Consider the following 22,057-nt stretch of genomic DNA (forward strand, 5'->3'; position numbering starts at 1 on the left):
AATTAATTCCATAAAAAACTATGCCAATAAGTCATCTTCTTGATCTTTAGTTTATGGGCTGTCTAGTTATTATCTCACCACATAAGTAGCATACCTTATTCTATTGATCATTCAATTCCTTCATGATAATTTTTATGTCACTTCTTATATAAAAGTAATCATTAGTGAATTTACATGACCTACTTATATTTACCATGGTGAGTCTCTTCTTTGTCCTTTTAAGTCACCTGCTATTATTTTCTCCCAGAAACTATGATGTTTTGTGCTTCTTAACCATCAGAAGATTATTGGCATTAAAAAAGAAATGCATGAGTTTTTAATTTCATAGACCAGTCTAGTATTAATAAAAGGACTAAACGGTTTTCTAGATGCAATTTATTCAGCCCATCTTTGTTGTGTCCTGCTTTCTAGAGCCCCCAAGTTGGGGAAACAAAACTTATTGTGCTTTCTAGACCCCCCATGCCAGGGTGATTAAAATACACTATCTTAGTGGAGAAGTGATGAGGTAGGACTCCTGAGGATGGTGGAAAAATGGACTCAGTTTATTCCAAGTACTTTCCCCTTTTTATATCCTCATACCCTTATGTAACAAAACCCTGGGCATGTGCCAAGTAAATACTGGGCACGTGGGACCACACAAACAACTTGCTATTATATGGAGTTTGCCACCTGCTATCACTCTGCCACCTGCTATCACTTTGTTTCAATCACAGCACAGGTTGTCACTGCCCCCTGATTTCTCAGGAAGGCCAAGAGCCCTTAGGGGAGATGGGGAGCCGAATCAGACATTGTTAGCAGGTTCCCTCTGGGCTGAAGGGTCTTATACCTCACCCAGAGTTCCCCACTGCCTGTGGCTCCTACAAATCTTTACAGTCACACAATTGGCTAAAAGCTGTTGAAAATAAAAGAGGTTATCATATTTGTAATATTCTTCTCTAAAATATAATGTTCTTTGGGAGCAGGTTTCTCAGGGGGTTTCTGGAGGCAGCCTTAATTTCACTTCAGTAAATACCCCAAATGCAGCCAGTAGTTAAAGTCCAAATCCTTTATTGTCTCCTTCCTTGGGCTTGGTTAGCATTCTTAGAGGCCTATCTCTCTCCTTGGTTCCAAGAGCTCCTGCCGCTAGTTCTTTGCCTCTGCCAGCTTCTGCCTCTAGCTCCCTCTGAATGTCTCTGAATCCAAAGGTTTGTGCTTCAGCCTCAGTCAGCACAGGGGTGGAAAATGGAATAAATCTGTCTCCGCCTCCGACAGTGGGCTTGTGTGTCTGGCCCTGAGAGCTTCTTGCTTATATGCTGTGCACTGAGTACACACCAATCATTATGTCACTGGGAAACCATTATTTGTTGTAGGATTAAATCAATGCTAAACTAAATTTAAACATTGTCTCCTCAATTCCACTTAGTACCTTGTTTCAAGTTCTGGCCCATAACATCTCCTTATAGGATCAGATCAATCATACTGAACCATGCTAAATTAGATAATTATTCAAAACAATATTTGTTAAATGCTTTATTTTTTTTTAATATTCAACTTGATAGCTTTAAAGTACTTCCTCCAAGAAAGTGATTTTCAGCATAGATGATGAGACAGACCTTCTTTCTCATTACAAGAAGATGAGGAATTATGGGTACAGAATATTATTTATATAACATTGAATATACAGTGGCAGACAAGTCATCATATCAACTGATTTGAATGGACTGTTTTTCTTTGTCACAAGGGAGCCCTCAATGCTGATTGAGGTGGTGGTGCTAGTGTTATTTACCTAATGTAAATACAAATGGTACCAATAAGATATTTTAGAAAGAAAAATATTGGGTTAACTCAAGATAAAAATTAATATGGATAAATGTAAAATAATTAGTTTCTATTAAAAAATCAAATTCATAAGCACCAGATAGGAAAAGTGTGGTTATGCAGCAATTTATCAGAAAAAGCTCTGAGAGTTTTAGTGGACTGCAAGCTGGATTTGAGTCATCAGTGTGATATAATAGCTCAGAAAGTCCATGCAATCTTAGGCTGCCTTATAGCTTATAGGATTGAGGAGATGATTGTCTCACTTTGCCCTGGTTAGACTAATACCTGAAGCATTTTGTTTAGTTTTGGGCATCATACTTTAGGAAGGACACTGATAAGTAGGTAATGGAATATATTCAGAGGAGGGCAACCAGGAAGGAATTCAAGGACCTTGAAATGATGACAAATGGGACTCCACTGAAGGAAATGGGAATGTGTAGCCTAGAGGACATAAGACTTAGGGGAAATGTGTTAGCTATGTTCAAGTATTTGAAAGACTGCCACATGCATGAAAAGGATTAAACTTGTTCTGCTTGACCTCAAAGGTCAGATCTGGAAACAACTGTAAAAATTTTATAGGGAAAAAACTCAGATTGAAATAAATAAAAGTTTCCTAAATATTTAGAGTTCTCCAAAAGTAGAATGGGTTGCATTGGGATGTCGGTGGATTCCCTTTTATTGTAAATCTTCAAGCAAAGATTAAATAACCATTGGTCAGGTTTCAGTTGTATTAGGTGGACCCTGAGGTAACTTCCCACTCTGAAATTGTTTGATTCTGTGATCAGGTCTTCCTAACCCTGATGACCTACAATAGAGGTGGAAGGGACCTTAAAAATCATTTAATCCAACCCTGTCATTTTACAGATGAAATAGCTGAGGCCCAGAGATGTTAGGAGATTTGATTGAGGTAATACAGCTAATAAGGGCAGAGTGAGGTACTATTATGCTTGGCCCTGCCAGCTCACTATGGCCTCATCTTTCTCTACTGTAGTCAGATTTTTCCAAACCAGACCAGTGTCAATGTGGTATAGAGCAAGGCCCCAATATGGGGTCCATAAACTTATATTTCAAAACATACAGGCCTATGAACTTAAATAGGAAAAAAAATGCATCTTTATTTCAATATATCTATCCTGTTTCCTTTGTAATACCAATGTATTTCCTTTATTACCTTTAAAAAAAAAAAAAAATTCTGAAAAAGTTTCACTTGATTCCAAAGGAATCCATGACACAAAAAAGGCTAGAATTCTTGATGTAGTAGAAAGAGTATTGGGTTTGGAATCAGAAAGTCTGTATCTAAATCTCACAGGCAAGTCAGTTCTCCTCATGTTAAAAAGAGAAGGTTGGAATGGATGGTCTTGTAAGGTCCCTTCTAGATTTAAAATCTTATGATCTGAAATGTTTATTCAGAAATGAGGTCATTCCTGTAGCAAATTCTGTGCCTGGCAGTTTGGCTAAGACTTATGGGATGACTCCTGGCATGGCTCCTGGCTTTGTCCCGTGGGGGCGGGGCAGCTGGTTCTGACTCTCCTTGCAAAGCTCTAACAGTCGAGGGCATTTTTTTTCCTCTGTGCTCAAGAGCCTCCCTCTGGAGCCCTCTGGGCACGGCATCTTTGGATTCTGCTTTTTCCTAAGGCTCCTAACCTTATTGATTCAGAGCCAGCCCTGACTCACAATATCAACCACAACAAGCAACTTAGGAAATTTTATCATATCATCACATCAGTGGAATAAATGATTGTGCTGTGGGGGAAGGAGGAACTTGCTTGGAATGGTCATTCTTCTGGTTCTAAGGCCCCTTCCAGTTCCAGCATTTTTTTTTTTTTTTTTTTTGAGATTCTAAGGTATTTTTTTTAACTCTAAGGCTCCTTTTAGTGTTCTTGGATTTAAGAATTCCCGGACCTATGACTTTAAAAGCAGAGATTCTTAACCTAAGATCCATAGACTTAAAAAAAAAAAAAATTAATTAAAAATTAATTAAATAAATATAATTAATATGATTTTAAAATATAAATGGTTTCATTTATAATCACATGTATTCTAGTTTTTAAATTTAACATTATTACCAGAAGGAATCCACAGGCTTCACCAAATTGCCAATGACACAAAAGAGGTTGAGACTTTCCTTTAAAGTCCTTTTCTTGTTTGAATAAATGATCAAGTATCTATAAGTGAATGCTTTGTGCCTGGCACAACTGTAAAACTTTGGAGATATAAATACAAAATGAGTCAGTCTCTGCCCTTAAGTACCTTCTATTCTAATGGGGAGATGTAACATAGATAGAAGAGTAGTGGTCTTACTTTTGGTTTGGAGAATGGAACTATGGGTAGTGGATCCTTTCCTACAGTAATAGTGCTTCAGAATCCAAGATATTGATTTGATTACAATTCCCAAACCGAGAGGAAGATGTGAAAGGCTGAGGGCAAGAGGGGAGTGGCAGAAAGGGTGTGGTGTACCAACACTGGCTGCAGGGGAGATGACAAGATATCTGCACATTCCCATCATTGCCACAGCCTGGGAGAAAAGAAGAGCAAACTTCATTCACTCTATTTTAATATTAAAAAGCAAACCCAGAGAAAAGAACTACATAGCAAAGATCACACAGTTCCCCTGATTCCCATTCTAGGGCTCTTTCCATGGTCCTCTTGTACTCTTGCAGCAGGGATGACAGAAGGCGGGTCATACTTTTATGAGGTATTTTGCAGATTACAAAGTGCTTTCCTTCTCTTACAATCCTGAGAGTTAGGAAGTACAAATATCATTGCTCCCATTTTATCAATTAGGAAATTGAGACCAGAGATTAAATGATTGTCCTGAAGTCTCCCAGCAAATTAGTGGCAAATTAGAGCCCCAAACTTCAGTTAAATCAGATTTTCATCATGTCATAATGCCTCCGGTATATCTCCCAGTTTATGCAATCACAGGACTTTGAAGCTGAAAGAGACATTTGAAATTATGGAGTCCAGCCTCTTTATTTGATTAGATGAGGAAATTAAGAAATGACTTCTCCAAGTTCACTCAGGTCTACTGGGAAAATACTTCACTCTGGGCCTGGCAGAAACACAGTTAAGTGTTAGCCTTTTCCCTGTGGTACATCATTCAGGATGAGTCCTCAGTAAATATTAAAGAGTTGCCTTCATGCTTCTTATTAAAACCTAGTGCATTAGCCAGTTTTCCAATTGGCTCTCTCGGAAAGCACTTTAAGTGGGAGCATGGATCTGTCTTGTGATTAATAGTAATGAAACTTTATATTGTCAAAATCCATTAGCGTAGCTAAGTATTGTATGTCAAAAGACTAGACAATACAACCATCTTTTCCAGCAACCAGCTGGTCTGAGTAATACCTACCTCACCATGTTGGTGATTAGAATGATTACTGGAATTGGGGATTGGAGTGGGGTGGAGGAAGGCAGATAATCCCTTATTGAGGAAGGGAGAATAGGATCCTCCTAGAACCCAAGTGAGCATTGGCCAAAGGTCAAGTGGAGAAGATACCAGATTTTGGGGGGATTTTGTAAATCCAAGGGGCTAAAACAGAATTAAGAATCAGTTAAAAAACAAAAAAATACAAAAGAAAAGAAAAGCAAAAAGAAATGCAAAAAAAATGCAGAAAAGAGAAGCAAACAAAAATACAGGAAAAAAATGTATGCTGTGGAGATAAGATTGGATCAAGAAGCAAGATGGGGGTGGCAATCTGTGGAGCCCCAAACTGTCAGCTTGTCTAACATGTAGCAGTAGTGTCTCAAGAGGAGTTAATCCCTCCTGTCTATCCTATAACCTTAACAAGGTTTGAATTTCTTTCTTTCTGAATCTTTTTTGCTGGGGCTTTTATTTTGGCCCAAGGGACCCAAAGGAATGGAATTGAATGAAGAGTTCCCAACTTTGGGAGTGGGAATAATAAATCACACTTTAAAAATAATACTTTAAGGTTTGCAAAGTGTTTTCCTCGCTATAGGCAATTGGCAGGTGATACAAATATAATCATCTCTATTTTACAGATAAAAAAAAATTAAGTTCAGAAAGGTCAGTTTATTTGCCCATAGTCACACAGCTAATAGATATTAGAACTAAGATTTGAACCCAGGTCTTCTCTTGGTTTTCTTAGCAACCCTACACTGCCCCTTCAAGTCTATTCCATTTCTTATGCTTTGATCATAAGAATATGGCTGCTTTTATTGAAAAAAAACTTTTTTATTCTGGAATTTTTTCTTATTGGTATTAGTTCTATTTCCTGGTGTTATGAATGTGGGAGTCATCTGCCAGTGGCTGCTGGAGGTCTAACTCAGACCTGTAAAATGGATCTGTTCATGTGAGAGGATGATGATGATACAAGGAAACTGAGAGGCAGTGGTGTTCTCTGACCTCTCTCCTCTTCCCTCTTGGCTTCAATTATTTCATTCCCAATCCACAAGAAACATCTGCATTAATTTAAAAGCTGCTTTGCAACTCCTTCAAGTGTTATGATTCATAGCTGTGGAGGCTCTAGGAGAACAGACCTAACTTTCACTTAGGCATGGTCCTTAATGCCTGGAGCAAGAGAACAATCTCTTATGAACATAATGGCCCTTGAAAGCAGCAATAGTTCACTATAAAAATACATATAAGATTGGGAATCAGAAGGTCTAAGTTCAAGTTCAGATTGGATTATTTATTCCTTGATTAGTCTTAGACAAGTCATTTAATTTTTCTGAACCTCATAAATGGAATCCAGTTGGAACAAATGATCTATAACTTTGCTTTCAGCTCTAAATTCGATGATCCTATATTTGAAGATATGGATCATACTTCCCCTAGGAAGTCTTTTCTTCTTTAGTCTAAACCTTCCCAGTTTCTTCCATTGATATATTTGTGTGCTGGCCTTTAGTTCCCTCATTATTTTAGATGTTGGGCAAGCAGATATACAAAGAAAAAGTTATGGAAGGGGGCAATATGATGTAATGTGGTCTTTGATGTCACAGAGCTTAGATGGAGTATCTTACTTCTTTTACTTACTTAATAACTGTATGACCCTTAGTTAAAACCTCTGGCTCACCCCAACTTTCCATTTGTTGTTTAATTATGTTTAGTGTATCCAACTCTATGTGTTGTTGTTTTTACTGTCATTTGCTGTTCTTGGTTTTTTGGCAAAGATACTGAAGTTATTTGCTATTTCCTTCTCCAACTCATTTTATAGACAAGGAAACTGAGGGCACACAGGATTAAATGACTTGCTCAGGGTCACACAGCTAGTAAGTGTCTGAGGCCAGATTTAACTCAGGTCCTCCTGACTGGAGGCCTGGAACTCTATCTACTGTATTATCTCACTGCCCAAATTTCCATAGATGAGAGGTTATTGCCCTGGGATCCATGAACTTGTTTTTAGAAAAATATTTTGATGACTGTAATTTAATAGAATTACTTATGCATTTACAAATATTCTGGGAAGGGGATCATAGGCTTAACCACACTGCAAAAGGGGTCCATGACAATAAAAAGTTTAAAAATTTCTGCCTAGATGTGTAAAGACTCAACAGTGTCATGGGAGAGCAGAACTTCAGCTCCCTTCCTCCTCAGCCTAAGGCCAAAAAAGAGTGCCTAGACTTGCTAAAGTGTCAGGTAACACTTGCTACTACTTCATGGTAGGTTTCACCTACCCTTAAGACCTAATGAGTTCACTTTAGTTTCTTCAGTTATAAAATGAAGGAATTGAATTACATATAACTAAGATCTCTTACCATTCTGAACCTATTATCCACTAAAGTCCTCATCAGGAACTCTAATCTCCCTACATCACACTTGTCTCTCATCAGTAGCACTTTTTTCCTCCCCCATTCCATCCTTTACTCTCTGATTTAAATCGAATCTCACAGGAGGACTCCAAAAACTCATATTCTTAGGGCATATATAGGGCTGTTAACATTTTTGCTACCATTGTTCGATTTCAGTGAGTTCTGTTTTATAAAAGAAAACAAAGCTTTACATAGGAGAAATATCCCTGGCTTTAAGAAGATATAGACTGGTCAGGCTGTCAGTAACTCACTATGTGACTTTGGCCTCTTCTCCTGTATGCACTTGTTTTCTTATTCATAAAAACAGGAAGCTAAACAATCTGTAAGTAAGACTCCTTCCAGCTTTGACATTCTTACGTCATCTGTTATCTTTTTTAAACCATAATTTTAACTAAATAAAATAATAAGGAAAAAGATAAAGCAACAATATGGAGAATTCCCTATGTTTAGACGTGTAATGGGCTGAGGTTTGAGTTGATGCACTGAGGTCCCAAGTACATGAGGCTAAATAGTAATTGGGCTATACTCTATTAATATACATGCTTGGATAAAGAATGGTCCCCGCCCACTCTCCGTGCAAGTCCTGATGTGTTGTATAGGAAATGACAGTTTTGGTGGGTGGAGGCAGAGAGAGATAGGAAGAGAAGCTGGGAGAGACTGGGCCTGGGTTCCATATTCCTAGCTGCTTGCTGGTCGTGTGGCTGCTGGTCTAGCTAGCTTCTTGACTCAGCTGCACACATTGCTATTGCCCATTCTCTTCCACCTCCAGTCTTTCTTCACTGAGAATAAAGACTGACGATTTTCCCCTAACCTGAATTCCTGACTCCTGCTTCTTTAAAAATACACGGTCTTCACAAAACGTTATGGACCTGACATCTCCCAACTACAGTCTTAATCAAAATTTGATATCTAAGATTCATCATTGAGAATCCAGACCATTCAGCCCTTTTTGTAGTGGCTAGAAACTGGAAACTGAATGGATGTCCATCAGTTGGAGAATGGCTGAATAAATTGTGGTATATGAATATTATGGAATATTACTGTTCTGTAAGAAATGACCAACAGGATGATTTCAGAAAGGCCTGGAGAGACTTACACGAACTGATGCTGAGTGAAATGAGCAGGACCAGGAGATCATTATATACTTCAACAACAATACTATATGATGACCAGTTCTGATGGACCTGGCCATCCTCAGCAACGAGATCAACCAAATCATTTCCAATGGAGCAGTAATGAACTGAACCAGCTATGCCCAGAGAAAGAACTCTGAGAGATGACTAAAAACCATTACATTGAATTCCCAATCCCTATATTTATGCCCACATGCATTTTTTATTTCCTTCACAAGCTAATTGTACAATATTTCAGAGTCTGATTCTTTTTGTACAGCAAAATAACGTTTTGGTCATGTATACTTATTGTGTATCTAATTTATATTTTAATGTACTTAACATCTACTGGTCATCCTGCCATCTGGGGGAGGGGGTGGGGGGTAAGAGGTGAAAAATTGGAACAAGAGGTTTGGCAATTGTTAATGCTGTAAAGTTACCCATGCATATATCCTGTAAATAAAAGGCTATTAAATAAAAATAAATAAATTAAAAAAAAAAAAAAGAGAGAGAATCCAGACCATTACAAATCACTAGTGTTCATGTCCAAACTGAGAAACCCATACTAACCACCTTCTCACTTTAATTTTTTAGAACTGTTGTTTGGTGCTATCACTTCCCAGGTAGACCCAAAAGCATAGGTGACAGTGAGGAAATCTACCTTAGAACCTCCCATACATTCAGATAAAATATTAGAATCAGATTGAATCATCCCACTTCTCCAACTGTTTCCCTTTTTCTCTCCCTCGGGGAAATCTCCCTGGTTAGGAAAAGAACAGCTTAAATAATTAATATGTTTTGCTTTCATCTACATGTAGGAATGACAGGAAATCTATGTAGCTGGTTCTGATGGAGTGTAGCAGTCTGTCAATAACAAGAAAGAGACCAAAGGCAGCCTTCAGGGGTTGTTGGGATGCCATTCACTGATATAAGTGGAATGAGTGACATGAAATTAAAATCTCCTGTCAAGAATTTGACCAGTTTTTATCTCTGCAACAGACGGGGATTTACATCAAGTTAAAATGCCATCTAGCAACCAAAATTTCAGATTGTCATGGACCCCTTTTGCAGTGTGGTTAAGCCTATGATTCCCTTCCCAGAATATTTGTAAATGCATAACAGCCCTATATATGCCCTAAGAATATGAATTTTTGGAGTCTTCCTGCGAGATTCGATTTAAATCAGAGAGCAAAGGATGGAATGGGGGAGGAAAAAAGTGCTACTGATGAGAGACAAGTGTGATGCAGGGAGATTGGAGTTCCTGATGAGGACTTTAGTGGATAATAGGTTCAGAATGATAAGAGATCTTAGTTATATGCTTTAGGGTTTAAGTATTTTCCTAACAACTGTGTGTTGTTGTCTTTCATTTACACAGAGATAACTGAGGCTGAGAAATCAAGTGACCTCTTAATGAGAGGTCATCGTTACTAAGTGTCACTAAATCAGGTCACTTCAAATCAAGTGTTCTTTTTTAACCTCCCCCTCCACATTTCTGAGACATAAATGTTGAGAGAAAACAGGGAAATAAAATATTAATAATAACAATGAATAATTTATATTCGTACAAGTCCTTACACTTACAAAGTGCTTTCACATGCATTATTTATTTAATCACCATAACCCTATAAGAAGTCATATCCCCATTTTCGAGATACAAAGTCTGAGGCTCAGGCACAAAAAGACCTGCCCAATTATGCAACTAGAAAGTCAATCCTAGTATCACTAGGAGTCACATTCAGGTGACAGAATCATAAAATAGCAGAGCTGAAGAGAAGGCGTTTCCTTACTGCACAGTTAAGGAAACTGAGGCTCAAAAATGGGAAGCAACCACAATCAAAATAAGCGACAGCAATTGGGATTAGTACTTATGTCTAATGATTTTTAAGATATGGTCTAAGCCAAAAAACTTGGACTTTAGTCCTGACTCTTTTCCTAATTATTGGTGTGACCTTGGCAAGTCATTTTCCATCTCATGACTTCTTTAATCTTTAAAATTAAAATATACGGATTCATCTAGAGCAATGGTTCTCAGAGTATGACCTGGCAACCCCTTAAAGATCCTTTCAATTGTTCCATGAAATTCACACTCTTTTTCTAATAGTAAAGAGGTTTAATTTTTAATACAGTAAATATTAATAGATATAACCCACATAAATAAAAAGCTCTTTGGAGAAAGATCCTCAAGACCTGTAAGAGGTCCTGTAAGAGTGTAAAGGGATCCTGACACCAAAAGTTTGATAATCACTGAACTAGAGTTCCCTCCCAGGTCTGATTTATTCTGCATTGTTCTTGTTTTTCATCAGGTTTCTTTTTCAGATTCTTTCTACCATTCAGAATCCCAGAAACATCTAAATAGACACATAATAACTCTTGTACTAACATTAAGTGAAGGCCTAGGACAGAAAAATTACCAAAGAAAAAAAGCATGAGTATCTTACTTAGTCACTTCTACAGGTAAAAATGTAAACACTTCTACTTATTAAAACATTTAGATTGATAAATTACTTTGTTTAATGTGTTGATGTATATGATTAACCTCCCAGAGAAAATAGCATTGAGCCATTCAATCTGAAATCCTCATGTAATTGAATAATTCAAGAGTTGTTAATGTGGGAGAGCAATTTGGAACTATGCTGTGGTTCCAATGCTGTAAAAATGCACATACCCTTTGATCCAGCAGTGGGTCTGTATTCCAGAGAGATCATTAAAAGTGGGAAAAGGACCCACATGTGCAAAAATGTTTGTAGCAACTCTTTTTGTGGTAGCAAGGAACTGGAAACTGAATGGATGCACATCAATTGGGGAGTAGCTGATTAAGTTGTAGTATTTGACTGTAATGGAATATTATTGCTCTATAAGAAATGATGAGCAGGTTGATTTCAGAAAAGCCTGGAAAAACTTACATGAACTGATACTTAGTGAAATAAGCAGAAATAGGAGAACACTGTACGTAGTAACAGCAAGATTATGTGATGATCAGCAATGATACACATAGCTCTTCTCAGCAATGTGGAGATCTAAGATAATTCCAATAAACTTGGGACAGAAAATGTCATCTGCATCTGGAGAAAGAACTATAGAAATTGAATGTGAATTGAAGCATCTTATTTTTCACCTTTTTTGTTTTGTTTTATTTTTTGTGGTTTTCCCCTTTTGTTATCATTTTTCTTTCCCCACGTGACTAATGTGGAAATATATTAAAAATGATTGTTCATGTATAACCTATATCAGATTGTTTGCTGTTTTGGGGAGAAGGTAAGGAAAGGAGGGAGAAAAAATTTGAAAGTCAAAATCTTATAAAAAATAAATGTTCAAACCTATCTTTACATGTAATTGAATATATAAAATATGTTAATTTGCTTTTTAGGGGAAAGTTATCCAAACCATGGGTATTTTCCCCATTAGTAGAACAAATGACAATCACAGAATCCAATAGAATATTAGAATTATAGTGTGTAGAATGTCAAACCAGAAAAGGGGCCTCAGAAGTTATCTAGCTCACACATTTCATTTTATAGGAAGAACCTGGGAGTAAAGGTAAAATGATTTATTCAGGATCCCGCAATCAGTAGTAGAAATTGGATACAAATTGAGTTTACAACTCCTGACTCATAAGTCCAGAGTTTGAGTTACAACATTATTTTAATGAAAAAGAATCTTGTTATTTTAATTGTGTTCACTCTTTGTGACCCCTGAATGAGGTTTTCTTGGTAAAGATCCTGAAGTGGTTTGTCATTTCCATCTCCAGTTCATTTTATGTGATTTACCCAGGGTTTCACAGCTAATAAAAATCCAAAACTGGATTTGAACTCAGGTCCTCTTTGACTGAAGCTCAGTGTTCTCTCCACTGAGCAATCTAGCTGTCCAGCAAGATATTAAGGATCTGGAAAAGTGTTTTATTTCACTTTATAAATCCATTCTGTGGCTAGCAAGTCCTTCATAAAGATGTGTTCTCTACTATCCATTCCTTTCCAACTGCAGGATTCTATCATTCTGTGAATGTTGTCTTATGCCTACATTTCAAAATGACCTTTCTATCTACACATGCTTCTTACTAGAAATAGAGTGCAAGTTTTCTTATGATACTAGTTATGCTAGTATCTAGCATCAATTCTAGCAAAACTCAGTGGCCTTTCCTCCTATTGGGTTTATACCTTTGAATCTGCCTTTTTCTCTTGTCAGACTAACAAGGCACTACATTTTTTAAAGGCTCACCATGATTAATAGAGACAATATTAAATTACCAGTATGACAAGCAATCTTTTTTTTACTTCGCAGTTCCATGATGAAGAAAAGACCCCCCTTTAACAATTAGATAAATCCAGCAACAAATTATGCTTCATATCATAACCCTTCCAGGAACTAATTATTTTTTCCTCCAGTGGAGTCCTTTAGACAACAAACTCTGAGATGTATATTTCCTTTATAATGTTTCTTCCTTAAACAAAAAAAATAAACAAATCTCTCAATTTATAGGGTGTGTCTACAATAGAAAACAGTTTGAATGACAGAGAACACCATACCAAAAATCTTAGGCCATTTTAAGGGGACTGGTTTAAAACTGCTTCAAGGCTTTTCGAGCTGTGTTAAGAGTGAGAAGAAACTTTAGAAGTCCTCTGGTCCTCTCATTTTATTAATTGGAAAACTAAGGCCCAGAGATAGGAAGTGAGTTATCCAGCATCATATAGCAAGTTTGCAACAGAATCAGAAATAGCAGAAAGGACACTTGGCTCCTAACGTACTGTCTGAAAGTTTGCCAAAGGACACCCCATTGCTTTCTCTAGTCCTCCTATTTGAAAAGGACAGAGAATCATGGAGCTTGGATAGGGTATATGATGCTGCCCACACTTGATATCCATTTCATTATTCATATCAGATGCAGGCTAAATATTGTCCAGGACTCCTGAAATATCTCTCTCAACATAGTGCTTATTAGCAAGAGCCCAGAGTTACCGAAGACCAGAGCCAAGTCTCTTGCAAAAAAAAGACAAGAGAGTTTTTTCCTTTGCTAGGGCAGCTCGCTGAGAGATAAAGCCAGAACGGACCTGTCTGAAAACTTTCTCATTCTTAATACAATGATATTGTTCAGTTCCTAGAATGAGAGCAGGCTGGCTCTCTGCAGTGCCCATGAAGCTGGTATGGTTGAGTTTGTTTTTTGTAGTTGTTCTAGGGCTTAACACAAACAACCTGTCTCTGTCACTCTGGGACTTACAGCTGTACTAAGTGTATCTACTGTAAGTTTTAAAAGAAGGATGCTGGCAGAGCAAACCCTTATAAAGAGCTCCTGAGGTGAGCGTGGTTCCTTAGTAACTGACTCACTGGCTGAATGATTCAGAGGTGTTTGAACTTAAAAAGGAGAAGACTTAGGGAGGCCACTATAGCCATTTTTGGGCATTTGAAGGGATATCTCAAGGTAGATGGATTTCATTTATTCTTGTCCCCAGAGGCAGAATTAGGACCAAAGCAAGGATGTTATTGGGGGACAGATTTCAGCTTAAAATAAGGAAAATTTTCCTAACAGTCAAAGTGTCTAAAAATGGACTAAGCTTGCCTTGAGATGTAATGAACTTCTCTCCCTGGAGATATATAATCAGAGGCTAATTGTCCCTTTCAATGCCTTCCAGTCCCTTTCAGGGACTTTTATATTACATGAATGCTTTTCTTTTTTGTCATCATGAAACAGGGTGGTAAATGGAAAGAACAGTGGACTTGCAGTCAGAGGGACTGAGTTCAAGTCTTTGTTGTCATCTGACCCTGAGTGAGGACCACCTCTCTGAGACAGTTTCCTTGTCCATAAAAAGGGGGTAATACTTATATTCAAGGGCCAGCATAATATATTAGTTAGAGGGGATTAGCCTCAGTGCTGGGAAGATTTGGCTTTGGGACCCACCTGTGACACATACTGACTGGGACACCTGGCAATTCACTTAAACTTGTCAGTGCCCCAGGCAAATCTCAGACTAAATCAGGGATTCTTAACATTTTCTGTGTCACAAACCCTTTGATAACCTGGAAGAATCTAATCTAGTGGACACTTTCTCAGGGGAAAAAAGTTTTTAAATATGTGGTTAAAAACACAGATGATTATAAAGGAAATCAATTATATTGAAACAAGGATATAATATTTTCCTAAATTCATGGATCCCCTGAAAACTGTTCATCCTTTAGGAGCTTGTGGATCCCAAATAAAGAATTCCTTTCCTATATGGTACAGAAAACATACCACTATGCATTAATAGAGTTCCCTCTATTTCACTACTGAAAGTTCCCTATCTCAATGAAATTATAGGTCCAGATAAGAAAAAAAAATACTTAACCTGGAGGAAATAGTCTAGAAATCTTAAATTTTCCTAATGTGAGTTTATACTCTATTTCATATAATATATAATCCATTTCTTAATATGTAAAGATGAGCTAGGTAATGAGGTTTTTATCTGGAATAATTCAGACAACAAGTAAACTCAAATTATAAATTCATCCCAAATTTGCTGCGGGGGGTGGGGTAGGTGGGGGGTGCAGCTGGAATGATTCTGATACTGCCCTCAGTTCTCTACTCCCCTTTAAATGTGTAGACATAGTCTCAAAATAGAGTGCCCACTCAGCTAGCAGTGGGGGAGAGGTTTAAATCAAAGCTTCCTTCAGTGACAGTTTAGAGGCTCTGAGGAGTCACCATCCCCAAAACAAGAGTGGTGTTTGCTCAGAAAGTCTCTCCTAGCCTCCTCCACAAAACAACCACTTTCTGACCCCAGTCAAACCCACCAAGAACCCAGTCTGTCTCCCTCAGTGATCAGGTTCCAATAGCCTCTTCCTGCTCGCTGTTGACAGCCCGGGGGCCTGAATTGTGCCTCATACTGACAAACTGTAACCCCTCCCCACCAAGAAAAAAGAAACAATCTTGCAAGATCCATGCCACCCCCTGTGCCCATTTGCTTTCTTGGATACTTTGGTGCCCCTTTAGTTCACTGCCCAGACCTCCAAGCCAGCCTAGGGGTTCGACTTTGCAACCTGAGCCCAGGAAGGCCTGGGGGCCACGGGGTAAATATAAACCTGGCACTCACCCACAGGGAGCCCTTCATAGTCTGACATCATGTGAAAAGTTGTCTCGGGCAGGACCCGGCTGGAGAGGGAAGAAATCACGGGAAAAATCCGGCTGTAGGCAACTTCTCCAGTGAGTAAAGTGCAGGGGGAAAGGCTGAATATTTCCAGCTGCCCTGGCCACAAATATCCCCGCCCAGGGAGTTCAAGCAACAATTCCCATCTGCCTTCTCATTATGGGATGGAAAGATAAGAATGTGCTTTTGTGCCAAAAGAGCAGGCTATTGGTGGATAAACTGGTTGTCCTCCCTCCCCTTCTCTCTTTCCTCTTTAATGTCACAGGGGCGCATTACTCAGTGAGAAGGGCCATCCCTTAGAATGGAAAAAGGCTCTTTAAGGAGAGTCCATGTCCTTTGAAGGAGAGAGGAGACTGTGGGGAGACCCCCCAAAGATCCAAATTCCAAACAAATCTGAAGTGTTCAGAAGGATCCAGGTGAAATCTGCTGAAATCTAACAGATATTTCTCATGCACCTAACACTAACAACAACAATAACTTCATGGCTGTAATGCTAAAAGTTGACCACATACTTTTTTTTTTCCCCCACAAGAGCCCTGGGAGACACTAGAGAGAAAAATTTCATTTATAGATCATAGGATTTAGAGCTCACAGGGACTATTTTAGATTAACACTACATTATACAGATTAGAAAACTCAGCTACAAAAGGGAAGTGACATTTTCAAGGTTATACTCTTTTGTTATTTGTTCTTCCTTCTCAAACAGGACCATGACATCAGGGAAGTGATGCCTTGACATGCAAGTGAATTGGATTTAAGTGAGGGAGGGCTGTGCAAAGTCACCTGCCTCACTCTCTCCTCCTGAGCCGTCTAGGTCCAGTAGCAAGATGTAGATCAGGATGATTGGAGATGGTCCCATCAAGATTATACTATAAATTGCCACAGAGTTGGAACTTGAAATTAGATTTTCTGAATGTCCATTGAAGTCTCTCCCCATTCCATTAAGTTGTTTTCACAGGACTTCAGAATCTTAGCAAAATGGATAGAATAGAAACTCTGGAGACAGGAAGTTCTGGGTTCATATGTGACCAGATACTTGCTAGCTGTGTAAACCTAGGGCAAATCACGTGACCTTGGTTGCCTCAGTTTCTTCATAGGTAAAATAAATTGGAGGAGGAAATATTAAACCACTTCAATCATTTTGCCAAAAAACACCCAAATGGGGTCATGAAGAGTTGGACATGACTCAATAACAATAACAGAATCTTAGGCTGGAACAAGACCTTAGAAGTCAGGTGGTCCAACCCAAATCTCACAGAGTCTTCTCTACAATGTCTCCAATAAATGTTTCTCCAGTTACTGTTTTAGGACTATCAGTGAGGGGACCTCACCAGTGGTGACATGTGAATCAAATGAGATGGTGAATGTAAAGCACTTAGCAAACCTTAAAATGCTATAAAAAGCCTATTTGTTATTATTATAAACCTTTAGTAACCAGACTTCCAGGTGATGACTTCATTCCCTGAGACTTCCACTGTACTCTTGCTAAATTTATGCAAGTATTTATAGAGCAATGTAGGTAAATGTTTAACAACCAGGCTCTGGGATGGTGGCGGGGAGGGGGGAGGATGAGGGGGAGAAAGGAGGGAAGAGGGTATGAACATATACTTTAAATTTTTCTTAAGGCTAGATAATTAACAAAACAACAAAGTAAACCTTGCTGATTTCTGAGATGTAAATGCTTATACTGAAAAATTTAACAAATAGTCTTGCAAGTGGTTCAGAATTGCCCCCATCATTCCTGTGGAACCCATTAAAGCATTCTACTTATGAACAACTCTGCTTGTGGGAAATATACCTTAAAATAAGGAATGAATCAAAGGCATTTCTTGATATTGATTTCTTAGGATCAGAGATTTAGAGCTTAAAGGTACCTCAGTGGTCAACTAGTCCCCACTTTACAATGAGGAAACTCATTCAGGGTTAAAAACCTTGATCTAGAGTCAGAGATGAAATTTCAACCCAGGCTCTCTCACCCTAGAACCAGTGTTCTTTTGATCATACTGAGTCTTTATTTGGAATGTTGCATTTTCTTATGGATGGTGTGGTCATGACCCTTAGTGCCTTCCAGAAAATGGGTTTCACTGATGCTAACCAAACTGTCTAAGAAATCCATGAGATGGACTTTGGGGAAGAAAGTGGCCTTTTTGTCCTTTTTCTTTTATAAAGAACTAGATCAGGCCACATGTGATCCTGGGGTAGATGGGGTAGGGAGGCATGGAATTGCCAAGAATTATTTGTTAATGGCTGCCAATGGTCCTACTTCTGGGGCCAATCAGAAAAAAAAAAAAGACTAATCCTTCTTTTATATGTCAATCATTCAAGTCTTCTTCAGATTACAAATCCCATTCAGTTAATCTTTATATAGCATTGTTTTCAAAGATCTTAGCATTTTGGTTGAACTTTTTCTGGATATAGTCCAGCTTATCCATGTTGTCTGTACCTCAGAACTGGACATATGACTCCAGATCCTGTCTAATCAGAACAGATTAAAGGAGAGCTCTTATCTCCTTCATTCTGGACACTCTTTTAATGCTGTTTGATAGCATTTTGCCCATATCTTTCAAAATTGGAATGATTCTCAATTAAGTTTATCTAATATTCTTCAATACTGTTGTGTCTCATTGAATAGGGAGGCCTTAGAAAAAGGAAAGAGATGGAGGAATGACTGGTTGTTGAAGTAATCAGAACTTACACATCATTTATTGATTAAATTTGCTGTCTTATAAAAGCTCAGTTTGTGATGCCCAAAACAATGAAAATAGTAACATCAAAGATCACTTGATCATACATCACCACAAAATTTGCAATATTACAAAAATTACCTAAATGTGACACAGTGAAACAATGGGAGTTCATGCTGTTGGAAAAATACCACCAATAGACACTCAATGCAAGGTTGCCACAGACCTTCAATTTGCAAAGGAAAATAATGCATTATCTGTAAAGCACAATAAAGCAAAATACAATAAAATGAGTTTTGCCTATATATCATGTCTACAGCACTCCCTCCATCTACTAGTCTAGTTATCATGTGAAAAAAAGGAAATGTAGTCAGTCTAGTATGGCCTGTTTTTTACATAGTCATTTTGGTTTCTGGTGATAACTGCTCTATTTTTTAAATACTCATAAATAACCCTGTTATAAAATGTCAGATGAAAAGATAAGAAGAACTAGTTCATCGAAAAAGCATCCTTGGACTGGCTTTCCTGTTTTAGAGGTCCCTTTATTGGAAAAGATAAAAAGATAGATTACACATAATATGTGACTCATAAAATCACAGTCTGAGAATCATCTGAGATCATTAAGTCCATCATATCTCTGGACAGGTATTCCCTTCTTCAATATTTCTGATGTGTTCCCTTTGCCTCTGCTTGAAAGGGTAGGAAGAAGAAGAGAAGACTAAGCATTGATATAGCACTCACTATGTAGCAGGTGCTGTGCTAAGTGCTGTTTATAATATGGTCTCACTTGATTCTCACAAAAACCCTAGGAAACAGATGCTATTATTATCCACACTTTACACATTAGACAGTGACTTACCTAAGATTTTACTTCAGGTCTTCTTGATCCTAAATCCATTATTCTATCCATTGTGCTTGAAAATCTCCAGTAATGGGACATTCATCTACCATAGCTATTCATTCTACTTTTAAAGATCTTTTGTCACTAGGAAGTTTTTCCTTCTACAGGACTGAAACCTGTCTCCCTATGGCATCTTCCATTGTGACTAATTCTGTCCTCGGAAGCCAAGCAGAACAAATCCCTAGTTTAGTCCTCTGAGGCTCTCTTCCATAAGACAGTCCTTTAAATACTGGAATATAGAGTGTAGACTATGTTATGTTCTTCCTAAGTCTTCTCTCCTCCAATCTAATCTTCCAAAATGCACAATGATGCTTTGATCTCAATTCTTGTTTGGTCCTTCTGCTACTTGAGCCCTACCTCCCTCCTCCCCACTAACTTACCCATCTTTTCCCTAATTTTCACCCCACCAATAATTATTGCTCTTTAAGTTGATTCCTTCCTACATCCTACTTTTCTGCCCCCAAGAGTCTTTCAGAAATTCAACTTCAGTTAGCTTCTTGTTTTGATAATAAAACAAACAAACAAAAAGATTCAAAAGGACTTAAAATTTTTTCCCTTTAAAAATAGAGACTTTGGCTCTTTGTCTCCACTAAATTGAGTGGGAGGCAAAGGCTCCCTGGTGTTTTCAAGATTTAGTTTCATCCATAAACTACTGCCATGGACAAGGAAGTTATTGCTGCTGGAGGTGTAATGGGCATTAACACTTCTCTACAAGAAGTGCTGAAGACTGCACTCATCCAAGATTCCTTAGCTTGGGAATTTGTGAAGCTGCCAAAGCCTAATACAAACACCAAACCCATCTTTGTGTTCTTGCTTTCTACTGGAATGAACCTATGTATGTAACATTGTTTGAGGCCCTGTGTGCCAAACACCAAATCAGCTTGATCAAGGTTGATGACAAAAGGCTGGGTGAATAGATAGGCCTCTAAAATTGACAGGAAAAAAACCCTGTAATGCGGTTGGCCGTAGTTGCTTTATTGTTAAGGATTATGGCAAGGAATCTCCAGTCAAAGATGTCATTGAAGAATATTTAAAATGCAAGAAGTGCATTGGTCTGATTTGAAAAGAAAATTGTAGGCTTTGTTAGCATTTGAAGGAAAAAACCCCTTTACTTGTGCCTTATAAATCTTGATCTATAATTTAATAAAAACACCATCTAAAAGTCCACTTTTGTGTCTACACAAAATATTAAAATAGTTCATGTAATTTGTTGTCTTCCACAGATTAGATGAATTTGTTACAATGAAATATTGAATTATATTTGAAAGTATAGAACAAATAATCATGAAGACAAACAGAACAGAAAGATATGTTTATAAAAGGCAGAATTAAGTGATAGAAATTACAGAAATTTCATGCTTCGGGTTCTTAATTTTACCATGACTCTTTCAACCTGAAAGAAGAAAGTACTTTCTTCACTGGATCTAGGTCCTGTTTGCTGGGAGTGGTAACTCCCAGGAGAGTCCCTTCCTGATCCCAGACTCCAGGATATAAGAATCATTCATATGTCTGTAGTATTCATTCATTAATTACTTTATCATTTATTAAGCATCTACCATGTCAGCACCAGTACACTCTCAGTCAACTAGGCTGTGAAATCTTGTATGCTTCCCTCTCCCTCACTTCATATATATCTAATCTAATTGCCAAGTGCTAAGGGAATTCTAGTTCTAGAATGTATCCACCTCTCTTCCATTCCCACAGCAACCACCCTTACTCAGGCACATGTCTTTTCTCACCTAGCCTATTGTTAAAACCTCCTAGCTCATCTTTCTGCCTTCAGTCTCTACTCCACTCCCTTAATTCATCATTCAGTTGCTCTAGTCATTTTCCTAAGTAATCCTTTTAACGCATAACTTTGATCCTGACAGTCCTCTTCATCCCACCCCACCCTCCAAAAAATCATTAGCTGTTTCTCTGCTGCCATTAAATTTAATACAGCGGGAAGAACACTGGATTTAGTCATTCAATAAGCCAGCCAGTCAACAAGCACTTACTAAGCATCCTTCATATGAAAAGCACTGTGCTAGTGCCGAGGATACAAAAATAAATGAAATAGTCTCTGCTCTCAAAGAATTCATATTCTTGGGGAAATTTGGGCAAGTAATAAAATTGCACTTTGGCTAAAATAGATAATGCATGTATTAGGATAATATGAAGTAACTGAGAAACTGCAAGATTGTATAATGCCAGAGTATAATGCCAGAGAAACTGAGGCAAGACAGAGATTGGTTTTCAATCATTTTAATGTGGACAGTTTTAGGCTAGTCTACCGAATGGAATTCATGTTCAAAAATCCTTTGGCCCTGAGGAACTGAGGCAGGGAATTTATATAGCTAAGGAGGGTTTGCACACAGGATACATAACCTGAATATACAATCTTATAGGGGAAACAAAGGCAGATAAGGAGGGCAAGGACATTGGGTGGGCAGACAAGCCATAATTGTAGGAAAGGATCATAACTTAATCTTGCCAGGATAAGGGTCAAGATAAGAAGGTCCAGGGCAGGAGACAGCGAAGCAAGAGGCAATACTCTAATGGAGGGGGAATTATCCTAGCAAGGATCAAGGTAATGCACCTGGGTTTTATGACTCAATGGTATGCCAAAGATTTTCCTGACTTAATTTTCCCAGTCCTAATGTCAAGGAAAGGGGGTGGTCATAATAATTTTATTCAGGGCAT

The 22,057-nt window shown here is 38.1% G+C and overlaps 1 protein-coding gene and 1 pseudogene across 1 annotated transcript in view; one reads left to right on the plus strand and one right to left on the minus strand.

Moving 5' to 3' along the window:
• Positions 1-15,935, minus strand: part of EML1 (EMAP like 1) — a 267,603-nt gene extending 251,668 nt beyond the window's left edge. Inside the window, exon 1 of the mRNA XM_031953270.1 lies at positions 15,737-15,935. Within this exon, the coding sequence (XP_031809130.1) occupies positions 15,737-15,767 (31 nt within the window). The 5' untranslated portion in view covers positions 15,768-15,935. The remainder of the gene's footprint in view (positions 1-15,736) is intronic.
• Positions 15,936-19,674: 3,739 nt separating this feature from the next.
• On the plus strand, positions 19,675-21,019 carry LOC116421626 (annotated as a pseudogene).
• The last annotated feature ends 1,038 nt before the right edge of the window (positions 21,020-22,057 follow it).

The sequence above is a fragment of the Sarcophilus harrisii genome, chromosome 2 (genome assembly GCF_902635505.1).
Source record: "Sarcophilus harrisii chromosome 2, mSarHar1.11, whole genome shotgun sequence".
NCBI classification, from domain to species: Eukaryota; Metazoa; Chordata; class Mammalia; order Dasyuromorphia; family Dasyuridae; genus Sarcophilus; species Sarcophilus harrisii.